This window comes from Pantherophis guttatus, chromosome 6 (genome assembly GCF_059756535.1).
Source record: "Pantherophis guttatus breed Tessera chromosome 6, ASM5975653v1, whole genome shotgun sequence".
NCBI classification, from domain to species: Eukaryota; Metazoa; Chordata; class Lepidosauria; order Squamata; family Colubridae; genus Pantherophis; species Pantherophis guttatus.
This window is the reverse complement of record NC_142068.1, coordinates 53,218,689-53,244,342: the sequence shown is the minus strand read 5'-3', so window position 1 is coordinate 53,244,342 and position 25,654 is coordinate 53,218,689. Positions and strand designations below refer to the sequence as shown.

The 25,654-nt window shown below is 34.6% G+C and overlaps 2 protein-coding genes across 4 annotated transcripts in view; one reads left to right on the top strand and one right to left on the bottom strand.

Annotated features, from left to right (window-relative positions):
* The window catches only part of NRAP (nebulin related anchoring protein), a 69,302-nt gene extending 68,297 nt beyond the window's left edge, over positions 1–1,005 (top strand). For 2 of the 3 annotated variants that reach the window (XM_034440157.3, XM_034440156.3), the window contains exon 42: positions 535–1,005. In XM_034440157.3, coding sequence (XP_034296048.2) covers positions 535–633 — 99 coding nt within the window. In that variant the 3' untranslated portion in view covers positions 634–1,005. Of the gene's footprint in view, positions 1–505 lie in introns of all 3 variants that reach the window. The other variant, XM_034440158.3, reaches the window with a different exon arrangement.
* Positions 367–25,654, bottom strand: part of HABP2 (hyaluronan binding protein 2) — a 30,851-nt gene continuing 5,563 nt past the window's right edge. The window contains exons 2-14 of the mRNA XM_034440159.3: positions 19,291–19,330; positions 15,261–15,377; positions 14,919–15,029; positions 12,043–12,159; positions 11,294–11,413; positions 10,763–10,934; positions 9,877–9,971; positions 6,229–6,478; positions 5,526–5,668; positions 4,917–5,051; positions 4,091–4,236; positions 1,777–1,958; positions 367–591 (exon numbers count right to left, since the gene is read on the bottom strand). Of these exons, the coding sequence (XP_034296050.2) occupies positions 1,782–1,958; positions 4,091–4,236; positions 4,917–5,051; positions 5,526–5,668; positions 6,229–6,478; positions 9,877–9,971; positions 10,763–10,934; positions 11,294–11,413; positions 12,043–12,159; positions 14,919–15,029; positions 15,261–15,377; positions 19,291–19,330 (1,623 nt within the window). The 3' untranslated portion in view covers positions 367–591; positions 1,777–1,781. The remainder of the gene's footprint in view (positions 592–1,776; positions 1,959–4,090; positions 4,237–4,916; positions 5,052–5,525; positions 5,669–6,228; positions 6,479–9,876; positions 9,972–10,762; positions 10,935–11,293; positions 11,414–12,042; positions 12,160–14,918; positions 15,030–15,260; positions 15,378–19,290; positions 19,331–25,654) is intronic.

The following is a 25,654-nucleotide window of genomic DNA, read 5'->3' as shown; positions in this document are numbered from 1 at the left end:
TTTTAATGTTTTTAATTTTTAAATGTTTTTTTATAATGATTTTTTAAATGTATTGTGAGCCGCCCTGAGTCTTTGGAGCGGGGCGGCATATAAATTGAATAAATTAAATTAAATTAAATTAAATTGTAAAAGAAACAGGAAGATGAATGGCAATGATATATAGGAATACAGGATCTGTTGGAACCAAGTCTGATCCCAGTATGCATCTGGATCATCCCCTAAACTATTATTGGAAACAAGACATCCGTGAACATCTCAGCATTTCAGCTGGTTTGGATCTAAACCACTATTTGAAAATCATTATTAGAGTCATGAAAATCTGTAGGTTATCAGTGGAAGAAATTTGGACTAACCAAACTATAAATCTATAGTAAAGAGTTTTATACAGTCAAAGTACACAATCCTAGAAAGATAGCTTTAGGACATTATTTCTGCTACTTGGAATATGATATATTGTTCAATATATTTGCTACAAATGGAATGACACAATAGTCTTTGTGAGGAGATAACATTCTGAATCTATTGCAATTGCAGGAGAAAATAACAGAAGGATCACAACAAGTCCAGCTGAATCCTGATGCAGCAGAAGTTCTGCAAATGAAGAGAAGAAAAATGAAACTAATTAAGAAATGAACAGAAATACTGACATCTGTCTAATGAAAATGCATATATTTTCCAGCTTTCTCTCCAAATCATGTAGCTATTCTAATCTCCCGAGAAGCAGAGTAGTGCACTGTTCAGAAATAGTTATTACAAAAAAAGACCTTTGCAAACCCTCAAGGAGTGATTTAATATTAAACTTTATATTTTTGCATGAAAAACTCTACCTGATTTTTTAAAGCTATGTATTATACAATATAGTATTTATGACAGCAAATTAGATTAGTACTAGATGACTGGCAGGCTCAGCTTTGTACTAAAAATATATGAACCATGATTTGCTGAAAGGAAAAAAATATATATTTGTACGGAAAATAAATCAGTGGAATCACTTTCCAAAAAGTCTACAGTTATTTTGTTGATTTGTTAATGATGTTCATTTCTGAATTCCTATGTGGCTAAATTAATTCATGCCAGTGGGCACTTTTGCCTCCTTTAAAAAAAAAAACCTGAGTAAAAGATAGAGAAGATTAGAAATACAGTGGCTAGAGGAAACAGTTTAATCTCCCATCTGTGCAGAAGTCAGTTTAAAACAAGATTCCATATCTTCCTTTACTGCAAGATGTTCATTATACAACATAGCATAACATATTGTTTGATCTTCAGCTGGCCTGATCATGTGAGATTACTGATATTGGAGGTTTATTGTCATTCAATCAATGCTTGTAGAAATGAATGAAAAGGACATTCAGGAGATTTGAAAGCAAATATAAATAGATTCTTCTGTGTCAAATGATGTGTGAATTCATACAACTTTTGATATTTATTTGCACTGCATACCTCCTGGTTTCTGAATGTAAATTCTAACTTCCCCGTTAAAAAACTGAGGTCTTCTGGGCAAACAATTCTCAATGCAACTACTTTTTATTATGAAGGTTATGACTGTGTTTTATAGCCTTAATATCTCAAATGATTAAAAATACAACAATAAAAAAGATCAGTTTTGTATATTACTTTAAGCAAAGGGTTGCATATTTACTTGGCCATTATATAAACAAGTGAGTTCTAGCCAAAATGCTATTAAGGTATTAGAGTTTTCATTTGCGGGTAGAAATTTGGCTAAAAATACTTCAGTGCTGAAATAGAAGAGAACATTTTTTCTGTTTTGATAACTACCATTCTTAGTTGTGAAAATTAGACTCGCGTATAATTTTTGTTCTAATCCAGTTGAGAAATGTTGTCACTCGAGTATAAACTCCTGGTTTATTTTTTAATCCACACTGATCTCCCCAGCTCACAATTCCATAAATATAGTAAGTGTCATTGGTAACACATGTTAGGGGACCTCCTGAATCGCCCTAATGTAAAAGATAAAAAAGACAATTAACATTGACAACAATTAAAAAACAATTAATACTAACATTTTATACTTGATCCTGAAGAATTACATTAATGGTAAAGAAATAGGATCTTGGATTAAATAAATTCATGATTTTTTTTCTGAAATGTAAATCATTACATTCAAAAGTGATGGTTTTAAAAGCAAAGTATCAATTTAGATTTAGAAGGTTATCTGGGACTAAAATTAAATATAAAGAAGACCAACTTGGATGGTGCTAGACTTCCAGAAGCAGAGAGAGAAACCTGCCGCACTCTACATTAAGCGGGGCTGTGTGGAGAGGGTTTCCTCTTTCAAATTCCTGGGAGTCCACCTTAGCCAAGATCTCACCTGGAAAAATAACACGTTCCAGGTGGTCAGGAAGGCTCAACAGAGACTCCATTTCCTTAGGGTCTTGCGAAAAAATCTGGTGGAACAACGACTGATGAGTTCCTTTTACTGGTCTACGATAGAAAGTTTCCTCACATATTGTGTTATGGTATGGTATGCTGGCTTGACAGCCGCAGACAAAAAGGCATTACAGAGAGTGATGAGCACAGTACAATAAATCATGGGCTATCCCCTGACCTCACTGGATGAAATCGCCAGGACCCGCTGCCTTAGCAGAGTGAGGAAAATCCTCAGGGATGATTTAGGACCTGGGTACCTACGAGACCGTCTTTTGCCACCCACCGACCAGTTCGTTCTCACAGGGAGGGACTACTCAGGGTACCGTCAGTCAAATTATGTCGACTGGCGACTCCCAGGGGAAGGGCCTTCTCTGTGGGGGCTCCAACCCTTTGGAATGAACTGCCCCCGGAGATACGGAATATCCCTGATCTCCGTGCTTTCCGCCGTGCCCTCAAGACCCTGATGTTCCAACAGGCGGGGCTAAACATACGAACATGTGAATGATTTTTTAAATGTTATCTAATTCTGGGTTTTATTTAATTGACCAAACTAAGTAATAATTTTAATTAGCAATTTTATGATGTTTGTGTGTCTATATTTTTCTTGACTGTACACCGCCTTGAGTCCTACGGGAGAAAGGCGGTATAGAAATATAATAAATAAATAAATAAAATAAATAAATAAATAAATTTACACCCTGTTCAGCAGTTCTTTACTCTCCTACCATTGAATAGGAGATACAGAAGCATAGCCAGCCGAAGGAATAGATTGAAAAATAGCTTTTATCCATGGGCTGTCAGACTTCTGAATGCAACATAACACCACATTTAGGTTTAATATGATGGACTGGCAGGGCCAGCACAACATGCAACATGTTCATACCGGTATAACGTAATATGAGGTTATATACATATATGTATATGGGAATGTGTGCCAGTTATTACTTATTTGAGTTTAGGGATTTCCTTTTATTTATTGAGTTATTGTGATGTATTCTGTGTTTCGGGGGGGGGGAGTTCTCCAAGGGAGGCTCATTCAATCTCATTGTAGACATGGTGTGCATTGACAATAAAGGTTTGATTTTATTTTGATTTGAACTGGCCAAAGAACTGACAATGAAAATATAAAAATTGTATGTAGCCTTTTAGAATCAGCCATTAAGTATAAAAGAACAAGCACAGATAGTCCTCAATTTACGACCACAATTGAGCCCAAAATTTCTGTTGCCAAGAGAGACATTTGTTAAATGTGTTTTGCCCTATTTTATGACCTTTCTTGCCATAGTTATTAAGTGAATCACTGCAATTGTTAAGTTAGTAACACAGTTGTTAAAGGAATACAACTTCCCCATTGAGTTTGCTTGTTGGAAGGTCATAAAAGGTGATCACCTGACCTTGGGACCCAGCAACAGTCATAAGTACAAGCCAGTTACCAAGCATCTGAATTTTGATCACATCACCATAGGGATGTTGTAATGGTTGTAAGTCTGAAAAACTTTGAACAGTCATTAAATGAACTTTTGTAAGTTCATGACTACCAGTATATGCTTTTGATATTATGCTGAAAGGAAGGAAGGTGGGGGATATTATCTGATATAATGAGTAGGTACATATGTAGCACCTTGCTAATCTTTACCATGTATAGTCTGTTTACATTTGGTTTGAAGAGAAATCAGTGTTCAAATACAAAAAAGCAACAAACCTGACAAGTATCTGCTCTTGTTCTCTGAAGACTTCCAGCACAAAACATGTTTTCCACCACTCTGGTATTATACGCATTTGGTGCATTACACTGCCTTTGGGAAATCAGCTTTACTTTGGCATCCAATAGCTGATGAGATGATTCACCTATAGAATGAATGCCAGAAACACAAAGAACTCTTATTTCCCATCTTGTATTTTCCGTTTTGTGACTGGGTTAAGAAATGATTGTTAATGTTGTAATGTTGTAATGTTACAACAGAAGAAAGAAAAAGAAAGAAAGAAAGAAAAGAGAGAAAGAAAGAAGGAAGGGATTTTTATATTTATCCTATCTCTCTATCTATCTATCTATCTATCTATCTATCTATCTATCTATCTATCTATCTATCTATCTATCTATCATCATCTGTTTATATATATATATATATATATATATATATATATATATATATATATATATATATATATATAATCATTTTAAAAGCATAGCTATTGCGTTTGAAGCTACATATTAGGTCAACAAGACATTAAAATTTCTAGCCTGTTAAACTATCAAGATAAAAAATAGGACAAATTAAGTCAAATTGTATCGATTCATTACATTAATGAAGACAGAAAACAGCGCGCTATATTGCAGCACACCTGATGTCTATTGGAAGACACTAAAGCAGCTCTCTGAAACTTCAAGTGACTGCAGCTATTTTGGAGCTTATAAATGAAAATGCAGAGGGAGCCTTTGTTCATAGAGAAGATCCTTGTAACAAATATGAGTTCAGATCCTGTCTGTATATTAGTTCGAATTAATTGCTCCCATCGCCATGGCTTACTTATTTCTGTTTCTCCCCAGCCTGATATGTAACATTCTGTGTTATCAGGGAACGTAAAATCAGGCAAGCACACAGATTTAACATAACTTGTTTCCACAGCACAGTGCCCATCAATTGGCTTTAATTTCAACAAAGCTGTAAAAAGAGAACAAAACACAGTATTTTAAGGCACGGTTAATTATAAAGCCACTGAATTACACCATAGCCTTAAATTTGCTGATGAGATTTCTTCTAATTTCTCTGGGTCAGAGCTGAGTATTTGTTAATTTTTTCTAGATATTTCCTATCTATTTCATTAGCATGGTTTTTATTTGCTTAAATTAATGAAGTCATCTCTACACTTAACTTCTAACTTTGGTTAGAAGATTTATTTAGAAAAATAAAGCAGTAAAAGCAATAAATATATCTATACTAAAAAACATAACATTATTTTCTAAACTTTTGGAGATGAATTTGCTAGCTCTCTTTATTGTAACTTAATTACAGTTTAGTCTTGTCTTCTCAATATTTAACCTGCATCAGTGTTCTTAAGGTTCAACTAACATTTCCTTCTTTCCATTCCTAGTGGTAATGATTGGGATTTATTCATGACATAAAATAGAAACTTGCCAATATCATTGTATGGGATGCCATCCTGCTCTGTATAGTGTCCATGTTTAATGATCTTGTCTACATCAAACTTTTGTTCATGATGCTCTTTCCTATTGAGATTTTGTTCTCCAAGGGACACCTGGAGGTTGTGTGCTTCTGTCCTATGAAAGAAAGTAGCCCATTCTAAAAGAACAATCAGTCATAATTATAGAACTCTAAGTTACAGAGAACTGCACCAATTTCATCTGAATTAATCATACAAATTGTTTCTAGTAGATTAACCCATACTAAGAAGAGTGTATTCTCTGTTTTATACAATCATACAATAACAAAAGCATTATAAAAATAACTCTACAGGTTGCCAAATTATAAAATAATAGAGTTTAAAGATAAGACTAGGCCAAACACATTAGCTCAGAAGCAAAAGACAAAGTTGGTATTTTTCTGAATTTTATACAGCTGCCATGACTTGTGCATTAGCATTAGAATTCTATATAAAAGAAACAAGACTATGTGTCAGATGAAAAGACATGGCACAATTCTATTTATTCTACAACATGACATGGCTACTTTCCCCACCTGACTTTTGCTATCCAAAATTGTGCACTTTAGACTCTTCTATCTACTGGATGAATGAAATCAAAGTTAGGGGTTTTGTTTTGTTTCTTTGCATTTGTAGAAAACGAAAAGAAAATTAACTGAATCCAGCAAGTATGCTTACATGATACAGTGTGCTGCGGTAAGAACCCAGCATGGCTCAATCAATACTCCTCCACAATAATGTCCTTTTGGTACACCTGCTGAAATCTTCCTCTGAAGAGATGCTTGCCATGGATGTTTGCCAGGAAGTGACTTGACACCTCCATAGATTCTCTTGAATGGTCTTATTATTTCTGGTTTCCCACATGTTCTGTATGTATTACTTATTACTGGATTCTTGAAGGAGGTTGTTATATTTCTAGAGAATTTTGCTGCAATGTAAAGAATGTAATTGAGATTCTATTATTTAGGTCAAGCCATAGAGATCAGTTGTGTTACTTCTGTCTCTCCAATGTAGCAGTGTCCCTGCCCAAGCTCCTTGATTCTGTGGCTGGTTTGGCAAAGACAATTTCCACACACAGAGATGGCTCAGGAATTCATGGCTATCATGGGAACCATGGACCTGATCCAACTTTTCAAAGATCCAACTCCACTGTGGAGAGCTGATCTTTGCCTGAGGACAGTGCTATTGGGATCTGGTTTGGGAAACATTAACATCAGCCCTTTGCCATGGACAGATCACTCCCTTTTGATTCTTGAGTTCTCCATACTAATCTCTCACTGCAGGGAGGTAGGGCCTATCATCCCATACCAATTCCCAGAAAGATTTTGTGTTTTTTTTCCTAGAAGCTGTGAAGCAGGGGTGAAATCCAGCAGGTTCTGACAGGTTCTGGAGAACCGGTAGCAGAAATTTTGAGTGGTTCGGAGAACCGGTAGCAGAAATTTTGAGTGGTTCGGAGAACTGGCAAATACCACTTCTGGCTGGACGCAGAGTGGGATGGGAATGGAGATTTTGCAATATCCTTCCCCCAGGAGTGGGAAAGGAATGGGGATTTTGCAGTATTCTTCCCCTGGAGTGGGGTGGGAATGAGATTTTGCAGTATCCTTTCCCTGCCATGCCCACCAAGCCATGCCCACCAAGCCACACCATGCCCACCAAGCCATGCTCACAGAACCGGTAGTAAAAAAATTTGGATTTCACCACTACGCTGAAGCATAGTGCAGTTGAGTCATTTGTTGTGGCTTGAAATAAGCATGTCATGTGGGGTCTGGATTGAATTAGATCAATATGATCTTGATTTACTGAGAAGCTGTATGAGAGGAAATGACACAAGAGACTGTGGCAAGAGCTGAAGGACAAAATGCCACAAGCCCAGGAAATGGTCACAAAAAAAGGAAGCTTAGCCCAGAGAAGACTTGCAAAATTGTGTTAAAGTAAATTTACAATAAAGCAGAATTAATTCATCTGGGCATGCATCCTTTTTGAATGTCCATTAAATGTTGCCTTGTCAAAGGACTTAGGCAACACCTCTTCTTGATAGTGGCTTCTGACCTTTGGAACATCTTCTCACCTGAGATCCAGGAGACTCTGACCTTCCTGATCTTTCAAAAAACCCTGGTTTTTCCCATAAGCATTGGGGCAGTGTATGGCTGATGTCCAGAAAAGTTGTTTATTGTTGTTTTGGGGGAACTGGGAACTTTTAATATTGATTTTATACTTTTTAATGTTTAGTTACTGTTTCTATGCTGCTCGGGGTTATAACATAAGATGGGTGGTTGTATAACTCTTTTAAATTAATAAATAAACAATATTTGGACTTTCTAAGTGCTGTCTATTTCTATTCTTAGAAATAATATTATAGCATCACAAATATGGTATTAACAAATGTTGGCTTTGGAGGATCATTAACAAAATGATGACTGGCTTAACTTGGATATGTCTTACATTCATCAATTGGTCCTAAAATGTGAACAATAATAGCTAAGGAATATATTACAGTTATGTAAAGCACTAAAACCCTTTTCTGATTACAGTGGATAGAAATATGTTAAATAAATAAATAAAATTACATAAAATCTTAGCTTTAAAAACCCAGGCAGTCAGTATCTAAGAATTGTAGATAGGTTTAGATTACCCATGTCTCATTGGGTCATTGTTTCAGAGATATTTGCTTACCAAAACAGACAAGCAGAATGACCATTGGTGAACAAAGAGAAGTGAGAGCAACTTATTTCTTATCTGCTTCCCCATTGAGTTTCCTCCCTCCCTCATTTTTCCTTCCTTCTCTCTCTCACACTCTCGCCCTTCTTTTCTTCCCTAGAATTCCTGTCAGCTTTCCTATTTACTTTGCTTGTTTAAAGCTTGTAAGAAGAAAGTCAGTTGGGAAAGCTAGCAGGAAGTTGCAAGTCCAAGTCGAGCAGGCAGGTAAATGGCTGCTGTCAGATGGGGTCCAAATGGTATGTGGGCTGTGGAAGAGGTCCTGAAGGGTTAGGAAAGGTATGCACTCAAGACGCATCTGAGTGGGTGACATAGGTTGAAAAGGGTGACTGAAAGTGGATGACAGGTGTTGTGCAATTGGGTATGTAGAAGGATGGAAGAGATCCAGAAGGCTATGTTGGAGCCATGGGAATGTATAAGAGGTGTTTAATAGTTGAGGATGGTGCATGGAAAGAGGGATGGGAAAAATGCCTTTAGTTGTTTGGGAATACGCAAACGGTACTGTGCAGGTCAGGAAAGGTGGGGTTCAGGATTCAGATTAGAAAGGGTTCTTGGGTGAGCCCTAATGGTGCTGAATGGGTTAGGGAAGACATGTAGGAGGGGTTGTGGAAATATGATAGAGATATTGCACAGGTCAAGGAAGGCATTGGTGTGGATCAGAAAGGTATGTGTGTGTATGGGGGTGCAGATCAGGAAGGGTCTGTGCAAGAGGTGGGTTGAAAAAGCTGTATGGGGAGGCAATGTAGTGGCTGGCATAGGTCAGTGGAATGCACAAAAGAGTAGATGGACTAGGAAGGGTGCATAGAGGATTCTTTCTCCTTTTCTTCCCTTCTTCCCTTCCTTCCTTCCTTCCTTCCTTCCTTCCTTCCTTCCTTCCTTCCTTCCTTCCTTCCTCCCTCCCTCCCTCCCTCCCTCCCTCCCTCCCTTCCACAGCAACAGCACAGTTCTGGATTTTGGTCACATTCTGTAATTTAGCCATTTGAAGAAACTTGGTTAACAAATTGTCACCCTGTAATGTGCCATTTTGACCAGTTAAAGACAACAATATTTTTAATAGCATTAGTTAAAGCCTTTTTATCTATAACTCTCATCTGGATTTTTCAGTCACGCTCTGGGAAGTCTACTACAATGGATTTCAACATATTCTGGTACACAACTGATTTGGCCCAAAGGGAAATAATTTGTTCTTCCTATATTCCTAAAATATTCTTCAAAATCTTCTGCTTAGAAATAGTTCCATGCAAAAAAAAAAAAAAGAGTACTACAGCATCAAATAATCAAAGAAAGCCCCCTTAATTGCATTGTAAGAATCATGCAGAAAATGTTTTCTACATTGTGTAATTCATTTATTTTCTTTTTTTCCTGTTTTAAATTTCATCTTCTTTAATATCTCTTAGTAATAGACATCTCAAGCTATTTTGTTTATTTGGTATACTTTTTGATGCTCTACAAATGAGAAATCTTCCAGTATCATTAAAGTCTTGGGCATCGTGCTCTTGAGGTAGATGGATTACACGAAATCTACAGTGATTGCCAATCTAAATTAATGCCATACTAAATTACACTGAATATACACCATGTTATTTTTTTATTTTTTATTATTTATTCTACCTGTTGACAAGCATGGGGGGACATCACAGAAATCCCACTTCAATTTGTTATTCACATTGACAAAGCACCAGGGTTTGTCATCACCATCTGGATTCCTAAAAGAGAGAAGTTTCAAGATTCACCTGTCAGAAGAATGGATCTTCAGAAAAGAAGTTATTAATTGAAGAACTGATAAACAGTGGAACTGAACAATGTTCACACTGAAATATCAAGTCACTCAGAAACCAAGAAGACAAACTTGATTAATAATGGCATCTTCTCAGTTTATAATACTTACCCGCTAATAATACTGTGCCAATGCCTAAGCTTAATTTTTATGCTTTTGTAGACATGCTGTCAGCATTCATTGTTTAGGAAAGTATTTGGGTATAAAAAGCATAATCCAAAGTAGCAATTATTTCTGATCTTTTTCTGTAAATAAGAATGAATTAATTGTACTAATTGATTGTACTGTTATTTCATCACTGCTAACAGGAACAACCTAACCTGCATTATACTGACATAGGAGTACACAATTTGATGTCAAGGAATCCTCACTTGTCAGTCATCAGGTTCTTTTGGCGCCTCAGTTGATTTTAAATGAAATTGCAAACTGGCAGGCTTAGCATATCTTCTTAAATTTAAAAATGGTAACATCGTCTAGGAAAAGGAGATGGGAAAGATGGAGAGCATTCCAGGACTAGAAAGTGGTAATGAGTCTGTCATCTTATAAGTGAATACTTTATGACTTGTTTTTTTGGGCAAGAAAGCTTTATTAATGGCTGAATTGAAGATGTCCTCAGAACACAGCCAATGACTATTCATTATTTAGTAATATTTGATTTGAAATGGGATATAAATAAGAATGATATTCTTGGAATTGGGCTTTCTTGTATACATGGATTACCTGCAGAAGTTATGATCGCCAAGGCCATAATAGTCAGCATGTTCCATAAATGCGTTATAACTAATGTCCAAAAGAAAATGAGAATTCCAGTGAAGGCATCTTTTCTGGAGGATTGTCTGGCTAACATTTCCTCTGTATGTGTGGCCATTTTCTTCAAAGCAGTCTTCAGTCCCTACAACAAGATTGTCATGTTTTGAAAGATCTTTTTGTTTTAGTTTGGCCTGTTCTGGCATTTTTTTCCTCCTCTTTATTCTTAGATACATGAACCCACATAGAATCTGAGAACGATGTTTCGCAAGAATCTGCATTCCAGCAAGTTTAGATTTTATTAAAAAATAACCAAGTTGGATATTCTTTTTACATCATGATGATCAAAATGGGGCTCAAATAAGTTTTATCTGTAAATGTCTACAATACAAAGAATATTAATCAGTTTTTCATAAATTACTAACATAATTAAAAAGATCAAAGGTTAATTTATCCACCTATAGTAGTCACACTACCATTGCAAAACACAGAGAATTCTCTTACCTAGTTCACAAAATTTTCCTCTGAAACCTTCAGGGCAGTTGCAGCTGAATTTATACCTTAAACGATGCCTCTGACAGGTGCCTCCATTTTTACAAGGATTTGGTTGACAAGCCGAGGATGCTAATATTCAAGAATTAATTAGAATATTGTATTTAAATGAGATTGTTCAAACAATGTAAGAAGCTATTCATTCAATGACACTTTTTATCCACACAAACAAAAAGATAAGTGGAATTACTTCTAAAACCTCCTAAATAACTTTGCTCTGTCTATGGGCTCACTTGTACTTAAAATAACTCCATGCAGGCTATCTTGAGGAAAACTTTTCATACGCAAGCACATAGAAGGATAAGTGGATTTAATATGGGAAAATCCAAAGTCTCCCCAATCTAAAGTCTATAGGTCCATTAAATAACTTTATGCAGGCTGTCCTGACCATTGTTTGCATTTAAGAAATGAGTTAAGAAACAACTTTAGAGTGACAAGTTTTAGATTTTAGATGATAATTTAGAGCAGAAGTGTGAAACTTGTGTCATCACAGCTGCATCATGTGACGTATCATGACTTTTTCCTCCTTCAGTAAACTGGGTGTTGGCGTGGCCAGCCCATGACTCTTCTGGCCCGTGGGCCACGAGTTTGACAGCCCTAATTTAGATAAAAACAGTTGTGATTCTAATCCATAGAACACAGCAGCAGTAGACATAATGCTAGAAATTGGTTACTAGTATGACAACAATAATTTGTCTCACCTTTTCTACATGATGGTGGTTTATATGGGTATTTACAACTGCATTGATAATAAGGTGCTCTTAACATAATCAGACATTCTCCTCGATTGCAGTTGATTCTTCGGCATGTATTTTTCACTATGGTATACAATAACAGTAAAAAGAACAAGAAAGTTAGGTAGATTTTTCAAATTTTGGATATTTGCTAAAAACAGACTTTATGTAGTACAAGGATTGACAATGGAGATACACAAATGTGCAATTTCATTTTAATTCCTGGTGAAAATTACAGTTACAGAGTTGTAAAACAGTAAATAATCATACAATTCCTACTCTTTCATTCCCCTGTACATATGAAAATGCTCATAAACTTGGGGGCGGGGGAAAGCAATATTACAGCACTATAAATACCAATATTCAGTTGTATGTTAAATATCTACACATAAATAATATGAATTTGTACGCCTTATCTTCATATTATAACAAAATTACTATATATAATAAAATTATTATCCATCATTAAGTTGCAATGGTGTTTGAAACAGTATCTCAAAACAATATGGAAAAAAAAATATTTTAAATTGGGAAGTCCCAGAATTCCAAGCTAGGATGGTCAAGGCCTAGAATCTGCAATATAAGAACATTTAGTGGCAAGAAAAGCTAGACGCAGCTATTTCATAATCAAGGAATTAATTTTGTTTTTATTTATATTATTATTTAGTTATTTTGACTAGTGAAATTTTATGCTCAAAATTATGCAGAGATTACTGCTCGGACAGTCATGATCATTTACAATTTTTCTGGCATTACAGGTCAAAGGTGAGCATGATGGAAATATATAGGTATCATTACCTAAGCAAAAGAAACTAAAACATTTTTTTAAAATCCCAGAACAAGATAATATTCAGAAGTGAATCAGGTAGATGCTTCCTAATTAATTGAACTATAAGAAGGTAAAGGATGTACAGCATAATCAGATTTGAAAGGTTTTGTTACTATAGCTAATCTCAATAAAAGTAGTTTCAGATAAACTGAATTTGATTTCATGCTCTGTCTACCTAGTGGGACTGAGATTGGGTTGTTATAATTTGCACATATAAATGGCCTTATTCTACTACAATTCAATGGACTGATTTTGAAAAATCCCATTATAAGCAGTCAAATGCTTTACACAGATGTCAAATGTAAATAATGGAAGTAAATGTAACTATTAAAATATGTTTAATAGCTTTGTGTTTAAAAACTACTTAATTTAATAATGTACTGACTGGGAATCCTTAGTTTGCACATAGTCTGACTTTTTAAATAAACACATTTAACTATTATTATAGCTACAATATCTAAAATATCATGCCTTCATTTAGTAAACAACTGATTTATATGACTGCACTGTATTGGGTACCACTATGACTATAGAGTCTTTTCATGTTTTATGAATGGGTTCATAAATTCATACATACAATTAAATAATTTTATGAAATATCTTCCTTAAAGAAAGACTTGATGAATTTTCCCCACTTGATGAAACTGTTACATTCTCATAATTAATTATGTTAATATACAGTATTTATTTCTTATATCTATTTTGAGCCAATATATATGTACTTCATTTACTGGATTAGTTTCTATTTTATTTCACTAATTATCAATAAGTTCTATGGTGCACCTATATTTGTAACATTTAGCAAGTTCTTGAATAATTTCTGTAGTGCTCCATTATCATTTTGATTTGACTAACATTGGCTAATATTATGAATGCAATATTTTATACAATTATATTCAGCTATTTGGTTTAAAGCAATTCTTTACAAAATATTCAATTTTAAATGTTATTTAATATCTTTACTGCTATAGTTATATGAGATTGCTATTAACTGTATTTAACTTAAACTGAAGATATTCAGTCTAATAACTGAAGATATTCGTATTTATCCTCTACATTTAGCCATTGTTCTATTGGAATATCAGAAGACTTCCAAACATAAATGTTCCAGCCACACCTAATGATTGCTTAGTGGATTTATATTGCTTACTTTTATGTACTTTATTCATTTTCTCCCCAAATGATTCTGAAATGTAATGAGAACTAAGTAAAATGATCACAATTGTTTTCTAACTATTGAGTTATTGTTTTATGCTTGGATAATTGTAGTAAGTTCTTATATTTTCCTTCTGCTGCATTCCAAACTTTTTTTTTTTTGTTATTGGTAAAATAAAAATCAGACCTGAAGCTACTATTTTATATTCTATTGTGTTCTATTTCAGCACTAAAAGTTTTTCTCAACTATCGCTCCTATGTTCCATTGTTATTATACTCCATGCCTCAAAATAGAAAATGACAATCTTTTGAACACACTAGGATATTTTCTGTTCTTTTCAGTATATTTTACTTCTAACTCTAGGCAATTAATTTTGGCTTTTTTCCCCCCTTGCGGTAAACTAATTTTCCTTATCATCTATGCTTGATGCTTGAATTTGTCTTGGTTTTCAGAATTCTTGTATGAAAAATATGTATATATGAATCTTAGCATACAAAATGAGACTATTCCATTCATGTGAGGATCGCACTTTTGCATATGTTTGAATTCTCCTTGTCCAGAATTTGTTTTTTTTAAAGAAAGAAATATATTCAACAAAAATATGCATACAATGTCTTGTGTGTATTCATGATTGAAAATGATCATGAATTCTAATGGGACAATCCAATTAAAGTGAAAAAGTAATATAGAAATTAAAATTATAGTTTTAAACTGGAAAGTCCTTGCAAATTTCCAGCTGACTTTTAGAATGCAATGTAAATAAATATATTTTATATATTGTAAACTATATTATTTATAATAGTATCTACATTTTTCAGCTTTATGTAACAGTAGTGACAATATCAAGATGTTTCTTACCACGGTCACACTTTGATCCTGTGTATGGTTCAGGGCAGGAACACATATAGCTGTTTCTGTTTCTTTTACAGATACCATTATTCTGGCATGGGTTTGTCTGGCAGGGATTTACTAGCACAGAGAAATAAATTTGAAGTTTAATTGTTTTAATTTTTTAACCTTTATCAATTTTTATTGAAAGGTTTTTCATCCAGAACACTGATGTTTGCTTGCAATGGCAGATTTATAAAGTGGTAGAGAGTTTTCAATTTTCCCCAGTTCTACATTTAGCTAAAGATTGGATTCCTTTCTTTCCCTTCCCATATTCTGTTTCTCCATCTTATAATGAATATAACAAAGTACCATCATGAGTGAAGAATTCATAAATCCAATCAGAGTCAAAGAAACTAAATCTGATTTCAGTCTCCGTTGGCTCTATATAATCAGTACTGTATTCATCGTCATAGTCATCAGTAGGGTCTGCAGATATATCAGAAAAAAAACAGACTATAACATGTATGAAAAGTAGCATTTCAAAGTTGTTTAGTGTAGCAAATATGTATTGATCTGGTGAAATTAAACTAGACAACATTATAGAATAAAAATTGTGATTATCAGCACATTCCTATTCCTTTGCGTAATGTACTGCAGAAAACAAAACAGCATGGGGGCATATTTTGAGCCCTTAGAAGGAAGATGGGATATAAATATAATAAATAAATAACTTCAACTAAGAAATGAAATGTCAAATAACTATCATCTCTGAAGATGTGGTCTGGATCATTAATTGATCGTTAATTCTTTTTCACAACAATTTTTAGAAAGAGTTGAAATCTTAGGCAATGACTTGGCATAGATTGTTTCATGCTGTATAATATTTTGAAGGTATGGTTGCAATCCTATTATATATTTACAAAAAAAATTATACAGTACTGTAAAAGGCATGAGCCTAATATGCTGTACTCCTTGAATAACTAGTCATATTGTTATGGAAGTTATATTTAATTATTGTCTTTGCAGATAGATGAAAAATCTGATATTATATAACAAGATAAATAACAAAAACTTTAATGCACCAGCTTCCTTGCTGGAATATTTTGTATTCATATTTTGAATTGTGATTCTCTTTTAATCAGTCTTGTGTGCTCATTGAAGCTCACATTATATTATGGACAGAATAGTAAACTGGATTGTCCAATAGAAAAAAAATATTCTTGATGAAGAATGTGCATGGTTTTCATTTCAACTTGAGAATAGTTCTCGGTGTTAAGTTCATGTGAATGTATACATCTTTTCCCACACACATATATAGGCATTAGATGCATTTGCCAATTGATCTTCTAAAATCTTTGTTACTATATCTCAGATATATAAAAAAACTTGTACAGAAAAAACTCATAATGACATTTCACCACATATGGGAAAATGTTTAAAATTTCTTTTAAAAAATTAGATTAGTATATATTTTTGTAGGAATAATACATAGTCTATTTTGGGACGTAGTCTGTATTCTAAACATAGTCAATGACAATTATTTTGTTTATTGTTACACTTCAGGCTGTATCTCAACTTTTAATCCAAACTGGCATTGTTCAAAACCTTTTATAGGACAGTTTATTTTTCCCCTTGTTATCTATGGACTACTCCTATATAATACTGTGATGTGCTTGCAACATTTGTTAGGTCTTCGAGGTAGGAGAAATGCCTTGTTAAAAGTAAATAGAGTGCTTCAAAATCCCGATTCCATTCAGAGCGCTGCTGGAATCATTTCATCACAATCAAACTAGTACTGGATAAAGTACAGGTAATTATTCTGGTGTTAGTAGCCGTATAAGAGAAGGGACATATTCATGAACAAAGGAAACAAGTAGGAGATTCTTCTTAACTTTGATCATGGTGCCACATTTCCAGTGCACAGAAACAGATCTTTGTTCATAGCAATGGCTCTCAGGATACCCATTGACAAATAGCTTTCTGAATAGCAAAGTAAAGATGGGACACAGTTCTTTCCATAGACTTTTCACAGAAGTAGTTGATTAAGATGGGTCATCCGCTCTTTCCGGCAGGTGTCAGTGTAGTTTGTTGGAACCACTGGTGAGTTTCAAAGAGCAGGTATGGTAATGAGGAGAGTGAAAATGCATACAGGGATACTTTTAAAAGCTCTCCCCTAGGGCTGGGCCGATGGCCTGGTGAACAATGTGTCGCCTTGAACTGCTTATCAACGGCATTATCTTAGTTTTCTCAACTCATTCATTCGATTGCTGCCTTTATCTTTGTTCTTCCTTTGCTTCTGATGAAAAACACTTTTTTGTACAATGAATGCTTTATATTCCATATTAAAATAGAAACTTCTTTTTTCTATGGACCAAAACTGGTTCCTTGACGGTAAAAAAAAAAGTTTCACCTCATTTATCGTTATGTCAAGTCAAGACTTCTTTTATTCACTCATTATTTCTCAAGAGCCAAGTCTTTGCAATATGAAAGTGCTGTAGGACTGCACACCAGGCTGAGGGATAAGAAACTCATTCCAAGATAGGGCCATTGTCTCCACGGAGCAAATAAAGTTTAATGCAAGGTAATGAAAAAGGAAAGGAATTCATATTTCAACCTGACAGTATGTGGGATTATTTTGCAAAAGTTAGAATGTCTCTGTTTATTTATTAAACTTTGTAGTACTAAAGGTGTCTTTGGCTTTTTATGTACTTTTCCCACTTCTGTGTCAAATACTGTATAAAAGGAATAAAGAGTTCCCCCCCTTTTTCTAAACAATAGAATCCATTTTGGTTGTATGGGAACCATCTTTATAGTTTCTCAATACTCCCTCATGCCCATGGATGTCTTCTTATGATTATGGTTAGCTCAGTTTGTTCATTGTTCCTAATCAAGTATTAGGAATCAGGTAACATTATGTGAACCAGCAAGATCTATTCAAAACATCTCTTTCAAGATAGCTTGCATCTGTTATTCCTTTTGCTATTGATGCTCATTTTTATGACCATTTTTTAGTCATTTGATTTAGACTTTTTAGACTTTTTTCAAAGCCTGCTTAAGACAAAATGTCTGCTATGTTTGCTCCAGCATTTATGTGGAAATAATAGAAGTTGGATTGTTATACTGTCCTACCTGATCATAACTGATCAGTTATACAATCTTCATCAACCACTTGGTATACAGATATGTACATGATTATAAATTTGACCCCATATGCAATATCTATCTTGATTAAAGGATTGATCATATGCAGCATTATACTTTTTCAGGATTTGGCAACATAAAAAAGGAATCATCTAGTGTGAAAAATAAAACTAACCTCTGTATCTATTATACAAATCTTTGTAAGATACAACTAGTAATTTAATCATCATATCCATGCAATACTTTCTTCCAGACCATGTTGTGTAGAACGATAAAAATTACTTCCACATCTATTAGAAGAGTAGCCAGACCCAAAGCTTACCATGCATTCTCAGGTGCCATATGGAATGATTGCAAAAATATCTAGTTGGCAGTCATAAAATTTCTATCAACTCTGAATCCAAGTGAAGATTAAACATCAGTAGGGATTTTGCTGGCCAGAAATCTAGAAAAATCCTAATATAGGATTTATATAATATCATTATATCTACTTGCCATATTTCCTTCTTTATTTGAGAAAACTGTGACCTAAATATGAATGTATGTAGTTTCAAAATGGATTTTGCCTGGTATCTGATATTTCTAGCAACAGATAAGTTTAACTTCTTCATCTTTATCTTTGAAAAGGCGATTTTCTAATATTTAGTACTAATAGCTTTTGATCACAGGTTTTTACTTTTTGCACATCTTGTGCTGCTATGATGGAAACTTTAAATTCAAAACTCAAAAAGATCCTTCCTTTTGAATTAATTATAGAATTAATCAGTTTATAATAGGAAGTGAACAAAATCTCATAATGAGTCCTGTTCCCCCCCCCATTGCTGATGATAAATTAACAACTACTTCAATATGCAAGATCAACATATTCCTGAAATAGGTTCTGCGGTAGGTATTGGGCATGATTTCTAACCAAAAGTGGCTCTGGCTGGAGGTTTAATTTTCCATATGAAATTACACAAGTCATCATACTGGAAACAAAGACTTGCTTATCTACTTAAAGGCAAGTGTGAGTTAAGGTTCTTGTGCTATAAAATTAAAACTATAAGCCAACTGTTCATAGCCATGAGATAGTCATATTTTGTCAATTTTAGTGCAGCCATATAGTGCAGGCACAGAAGACACTTTCACTGGAATTCTTTTCAAACCAAAAGGGTCTCTGAAAGGGTCACATGGTCCTAATTATTCCTTCCATATTTTATCACTGTAAATATTATGAAGTATTTGTCACAAAGAACACATTAAAAAGCGCAGAGTTTACCAGGTTGTTGGCTGAACCATGATGATATAATCCCAGAATGCTGAAATGAGAGAGAGAGAGAGAGAGAGAGAGAGAGAGAGAGAGAGAGAGAGAGAGAGAGAGAAATATGAGACTTAGTAATGTAATAAGATGTAATAGTAATGTATTAAGACTTAGTAATAAGACAAATCAAATATAAATGCTATCTGTCAACCAAGAGCCAATGGTAGCCCAGTGGTTAGAATGCAGTATTGCTCATTAATTCTGCATTTCCATTGCCAGGAGTTGAATTCTGACTGGCTCAATGTTGATTCATCCTTTCATCCTTCCGAGGTTAGTAAAATGCAAACCCAAATTGTTGGGGGCAATATGCTGACTCTATAAACCACTTAGAGAGGGCTTTAAAGCACTATGAAGCAGTATATAAGTCTAAGTGCTATTGCTATTAATAAAGCAGTTCCTTTAAAAAAAATCAGTTTCGATACTCCCAATCCCCTTTAAAATAAATGCACAGTATAGTTAAAAATAATATATATTTCAACTAGCAACAATAATGTCATATTTAGTTAAGTCTTTTATAAACTACTTTTTCCCATTGACTGCAAATATTTTAATTAGGCATGTAAAAGTACACTTTCAGCACAGGGTTGAGATTAAACAACATTATGTTTATTAGGTTACTTCTATTTAGTTGTTTACATTTGGTTATTAAACTGTGAACTGTTGTATTGGGTGACATTTTTAAACTACTGCCGTGACTTTCATATTTGTGTTACACTTTGGTAATATCATATTGTTATTATTATTAGAAAGCAGCATGATGTTGTACAATCATTTTGAATTATGGGAATAAACAAAAGGGTTCTGTCAGAAATAACTCTATAATACATTGCCACTTTTCTTGTTTTTTATTTTGGACAGATCCACAATTCTGCTTGCTTCATATCCTGGAGAGGTTACTCAGTGTTTCTTGAGTGCAGGAATAGAGGGACATAATCTGGTACCCATTCTTAACAGAGTGCCAACAGTCACTTTGTCTCAGCTCATCTCATTTTACAGGTTGTTGTGGGGAACATGGAAGAGGAAAGAATATTAGATATGTCACCATTTTGAATTACTTGTAAAATAATAAGGCAGAATAAAAATCAAATAATAAACAAACAATCAAACAAATGAATAAAAGAATAAATTCTGGGGAACCTATGTTCTCCGGTGGTTGGCAGGTACCTTCTTAAAAAATAGGAAGGAATCAATTGTTCTCTTTGCTTTACTGTAATCATTAGTGCTCACAGCAATGATGGTTAGAAAAAAGGGTAGAAAAAAGTAAGTTTGCCTTAGCATCAATTGACGGAATCTTGGAGGAGTGTGAGGAGTGTGTGAAGGCACCCATGTGTTTAAACATCTTTGAAATTAAAGGAAAAGAATGTGGATCAGTAGAGAGTGAAAAGGGTCTGGAAGACTCCTCACACAGGGGACGACCATCAAGGCTTCCCTTCTCTGCATAGGTTCGAAGACCAAGAACCATGAAAACTACCAGTTGAGTCCCATTGGCAGTCCAGACTGAGTCTGCTGAACCACTCAAATCTGAACTGGAATTTTACAAGTCTGTTTCAGGAATAGCCAGGATCAGCAAAGAAGAGAAGTTGCTTAAACTGTTGGGCAAATTATCCCTAAAGTGGCTAAATAGCACTAAACTGATAATTAGGAGCAGATTTGGTGGAATTTCAAGGTTACAGAAGTAAAATGAAAATCTAATAAAGCAAATATATTTCAGCCATGTGTCTTGAATGCTCATTATTGTACCATTTTTTTTTGCAGGAAGTATATTGTTCAGAATACATTGATTAATTGTGTGCCAGCAAGTTAGTGTTAACTATTAGCAATTTCATGGATAGATTTTCTCTATGATAATCTATACCTAATCTGGTATTTCAGGTCTTCTAACAGCATACCCATTGTCTCTGTAAATGGGTGTATCTCACTTGCTGCTGATCAGCTTTTTCTTGTCTTTCAGAATATATGCCAGTGGTATATTGCCATTGGTGAAGTTAAGATCCATTAATTTTGAATTTCCCCCCCTGAATCTCAGTGATCTCCACTGATTTGTTTCCTGGCACCATCTGTAATGTTTAATCTGCAAGGAACACATAGAGATTGAAACTAATTATTGGATTAACATAATTCAGGGGAATCTAATTCCGCTGTATACTCAATGTACTCAGAGTATATTGTGAGCCATTGTCAACTCTATTGCAGAGATGTGCAAAGAACATCTTGATGCATGCAAAGTGTTTCCTTGGTGATCCCTATGAAAATGCTTCTGTCTTTAGGAGATAGCCTTCAGATGAGCTTGCCAAGCTTTCCAGAGGATGCAGCTGCTTTAAAGCTTAAAAGAGAGATGCTTTGCTTGTGCCGGCACACTTTATAAAAGATTCTTATCTAATGCTTTGCACAGTCATATTAAATAGGTACAAAAGCAGATATAAGAATTAAAATAAAAACCTGCTGCCTTTTATTCTGTTCTCCATTCTTTAGGCTGCGATATTCTACATTGCCAGAAGATGGAGGGCTTGACTTAGTAAGGGAGTGCCATAATATGCACTGATATTTCTTTTTACACTGGTTCCTGATGGTCAAGAATGAAAAGATGGATTAAAAAGCTAACTTTGCTAATTGTGGATGAGAAGCAGAAACACTTTTTGCCTTAGGAAATATTTTCAGAGTCGTCTCTTAACAAAATAATTTTAAAATCAATGGCAAAACCTGTTATAGCAAATGTAAATTAGTCATATTTGTGGATGAAATCAGTCTACTTTGTAATAAACATAATTCTGTTTCATAAAAGGCCATAAATGGAATAGCAGTGCCTCATGGAAGTGTCAAGCTTAGAAGGAATGATGCTACTGGCTGGAATCATAGACGAGAAAAATGGCAACTTCCGTTGCTTGGAAAACTTGAAATTTTAGCTAATTTGAATGAGCTATGTCTTTGGGTCAAATAGATAAGTTTTCCTGAATACTTATTCCATAAATACTTATTCAATTTGTGGAAGAGAATTTGCTTTACAACTTATTTCGAAAGATAAGAGAATTTCAGAAATTTCTCATAGATGAATCGTGAGTTGCTGGAACTGGTTTAGTGATAAGGTGAAGATTCAATTTCTCAGGCACAGTCACATCTGCAGCTATTTACACTTTCTTTGGCTTTCCAGATTTCAATTATCCTTTCTTGCAGTAATATTATTCAAGTTTACAATTACAGAGTAAAAAAATAATAATGATGCAAACTAAAGCAAATACAAAAGAGTAAAATGTCAGAAAAGATATAAAAGTCCAAAAAGGGGGGAAATCTTATATATTTTAAAAAAGAAAAAAAATGATATCTATAGAAATAATTTCCCCTTTCATCATGACCATTATCACCTTTTCTTAAACTACAACAAATCCACCCCATCTAATCCTTATTTATAAACAGATTCTAAAAACTTTAACATTTAAATCTAGTCAACAAAAGTCCATTAAGAGTTACTGAAAATAATAATCTATATATTTTAATCTTAATCAAATAAACTCTTTATATTCCTTTGTTTTATTTTTAACAATCTTGATTTTTATTACTTTTTAATAGCGTACAGGACTTGATCCACCCCCCCCCCATTGCCTCCATATTTCTTCTCAGAAAGTCTTTAAAACTTTAACACATCTCTTTTGTAAATGCAAAATGAAAAAAATGTCCAAATCACTCTTCTGGTTTGTTATTTGTATCTCTTTTAATTGTTAAGACATCTGGTTTCACCTGTATATCCAGTATAACATCTTTATCTATATCATTCTTTTAATCTGTAATTTTTAAATCCACATTCCAGTCAGCCTCAGAAGCAGTCTTGTTAATAACAGACAATCTTAAAAGTAAATTCTGAGTAAATTAGTCCAAAATATTCTTAAATTTGATCCATTAGAATAATTTGTTGCATTCTTTTATTAGTGGGTCTCTTTTCCTTTAATTATAATCTTTTAATTTTTTCTGCTTTCCTGTAGTATTCAACTTTTAAAGTTCCATCTTGTTACTTATTTTTCTGATCAACATTTTTCCAGAGGAAGATCTCTTATACTTGATTTCAAAATGTTTATTTTTTTTTCAAACAGCTATATTTTCTTACAGGAAAGCTTCTTGGAATTAGTTTCAAAATCTTATTTCAAATTCTGGTCCTTAGTTTGTAACTTTCCAAAGTCAATGTTTTTAATATTTATTTATTTATTTTATTAGTCATATTTCTATGCCGCCCACTCTCCGAGGACTCTGGGCGGCTTACACCAAAGACAGTATACTAAATAGCATATTGCCCCCTAACAATCTGGGTCCTCATTTTACCCACCTCGGAAGGATGGAAGGCTGAGTCAACCTTGAACCGGTGAGATTTGAACCGCTGATCTGCTGAACTAGCAGTCAGCTGAAGTAGCTGCAGTACTGCACCCTAACAACTGCGCCACCTCAGCTCTCAGTTTTAATTACCTTTTGCTTTTATAAAAAAAATATTTTTTAAATCCTTAAATCCTCTTTCACTGAGGATTGAAGGAGACTTACCCAATGTAATAAAACTTGCCAATCTACAGGTTCTTAATATCCAACAAACAGTGAACAAACAATTTCTAAAGGATATTAAGAAATGAAATATATGATCCAGGGTCCTTTTTGAAGGCTCAAAAGCATGGCTTAGTTAAAGGTGACATTTCCCATGGTTCTCAGCTCTCTAAACCACTGGAGACTCTGTTTTATGGTTTCTTCATGGGAAGCTATTCTCTGTGCTGTGTGTGGGCAATCCTGAGTCCTTTCCTTATCTGGAGAGGAAATTCAAGAAGCCGGTCCATTTGCCAACTTGTTATTTTATCATGCTTATCAACTCCAGTCACTATGAAACTATCTTCAGGTCCCCACAGCTTCCCTGAAAATTTTTTCCCACACTTTAATTATCCAAAGAAAATATTATAAGGAAACTAGTTGTCTCTTTTCAGGGATAAGTCCTATTCTTGAAAAATTGTTGGAGAATGTTTGCTACCCCTGAAAAACTGAAAACAACTAATGTTCAGACTACAACTTTCTGGAAAATTTCAAAAGTATGCTGAGTTCTTGGTCTAACAGTAGAGCTATGCAAAGCATTTGAAAGCACTGAATTCCAAAAAATGTTAGCAGCTGTATGCTCTCATTTTCTGTATGCGTGTATTTACGTATGTGAACACATGTGCCCATGTGTGGACAGACCAGATTTCTTCTGGGAGTGCCAATGTAACTAAGCATTGAGCAATTGTATGCATACATAGATAATGAGGGACAGTCTTCAAAGCTGTAGCATCAACTTTCTAAAGGGTGTGTCAGTTTTAATGCTTTGAGGAGAAGTGATTCACTTGTACTAGCACACATTAGTAACTATCTTTTTTTAATGCTTTCTACTGCCCTCCCAAACATTCTTGAGTATTCATGATATGAATAGGGATAGCTCTGCAGACAAGGCACTGTAATTTAACACCAGCTGTCTGCAATTAAAGTAAGTTCGAATCTTGCCAGGCTCAAGGTTGACTCAGCCTTCCATCCTTTCTAAGGTAGTAAATTGAGGACCCAGTTTGTGGGGGCAATAAGCTGACTTTGTATAAAATATACAAAAGTATGAAGGCTATTGCTTAACGCACTGTAAGCCGCCCTGAGTCTCCAGAGAAGGGCGGCATATAAATCAATTTTTTTAAAAAAATATGCCTAAGACAATACACTGAAGGTATTATCAAGAGTGACTAATAATAATGATAACCATTAGAACAAATACTATTATTTTTTTACAGGGCAGCCAGGGAACACTGTTGTGCCAAAATCAGCAAAATTTCTTACAACATCTTAGAGACTTTGTTACTAAATGAGCCAGTGGTGGGTTTCTACTGGTTTGCCCCAGTTTGAGCAAACTGGTAGTGGCCATGGCGGGAGGCTCCGCCCACCCACCCGGACATCATCACTGATGCTCTGCGCATGCGCAGAAGCGCCACAGGCGAGGGAAGCAAGCACACGCACGCGTGTGCTCACAGTTCCAAACCAGTAGTGGTAAGTGGAACCCACTACAGGAATGAGCTAAGGTATTGATTTAGGTTATGATTTCCAATTGAAAATCCATAGCACACTAGTCAAACTTGTAGTTTAGAAATAGAGGACTATTCTTTTAGGTGAAATTGCATTGTTTTGGAGCATGGATTCTCTGGAACACTTACAATGAAAACTTTGCAGTGTAGAAATTGGCCCATGCATGTCTGCTTTTTGCTACCCAATTTTTACTGAAGTGCAATTATATATAATTATGTTAGTTTGGGTGTTTTGAAATTATAACTACTTTTGTTCTAACAAAACT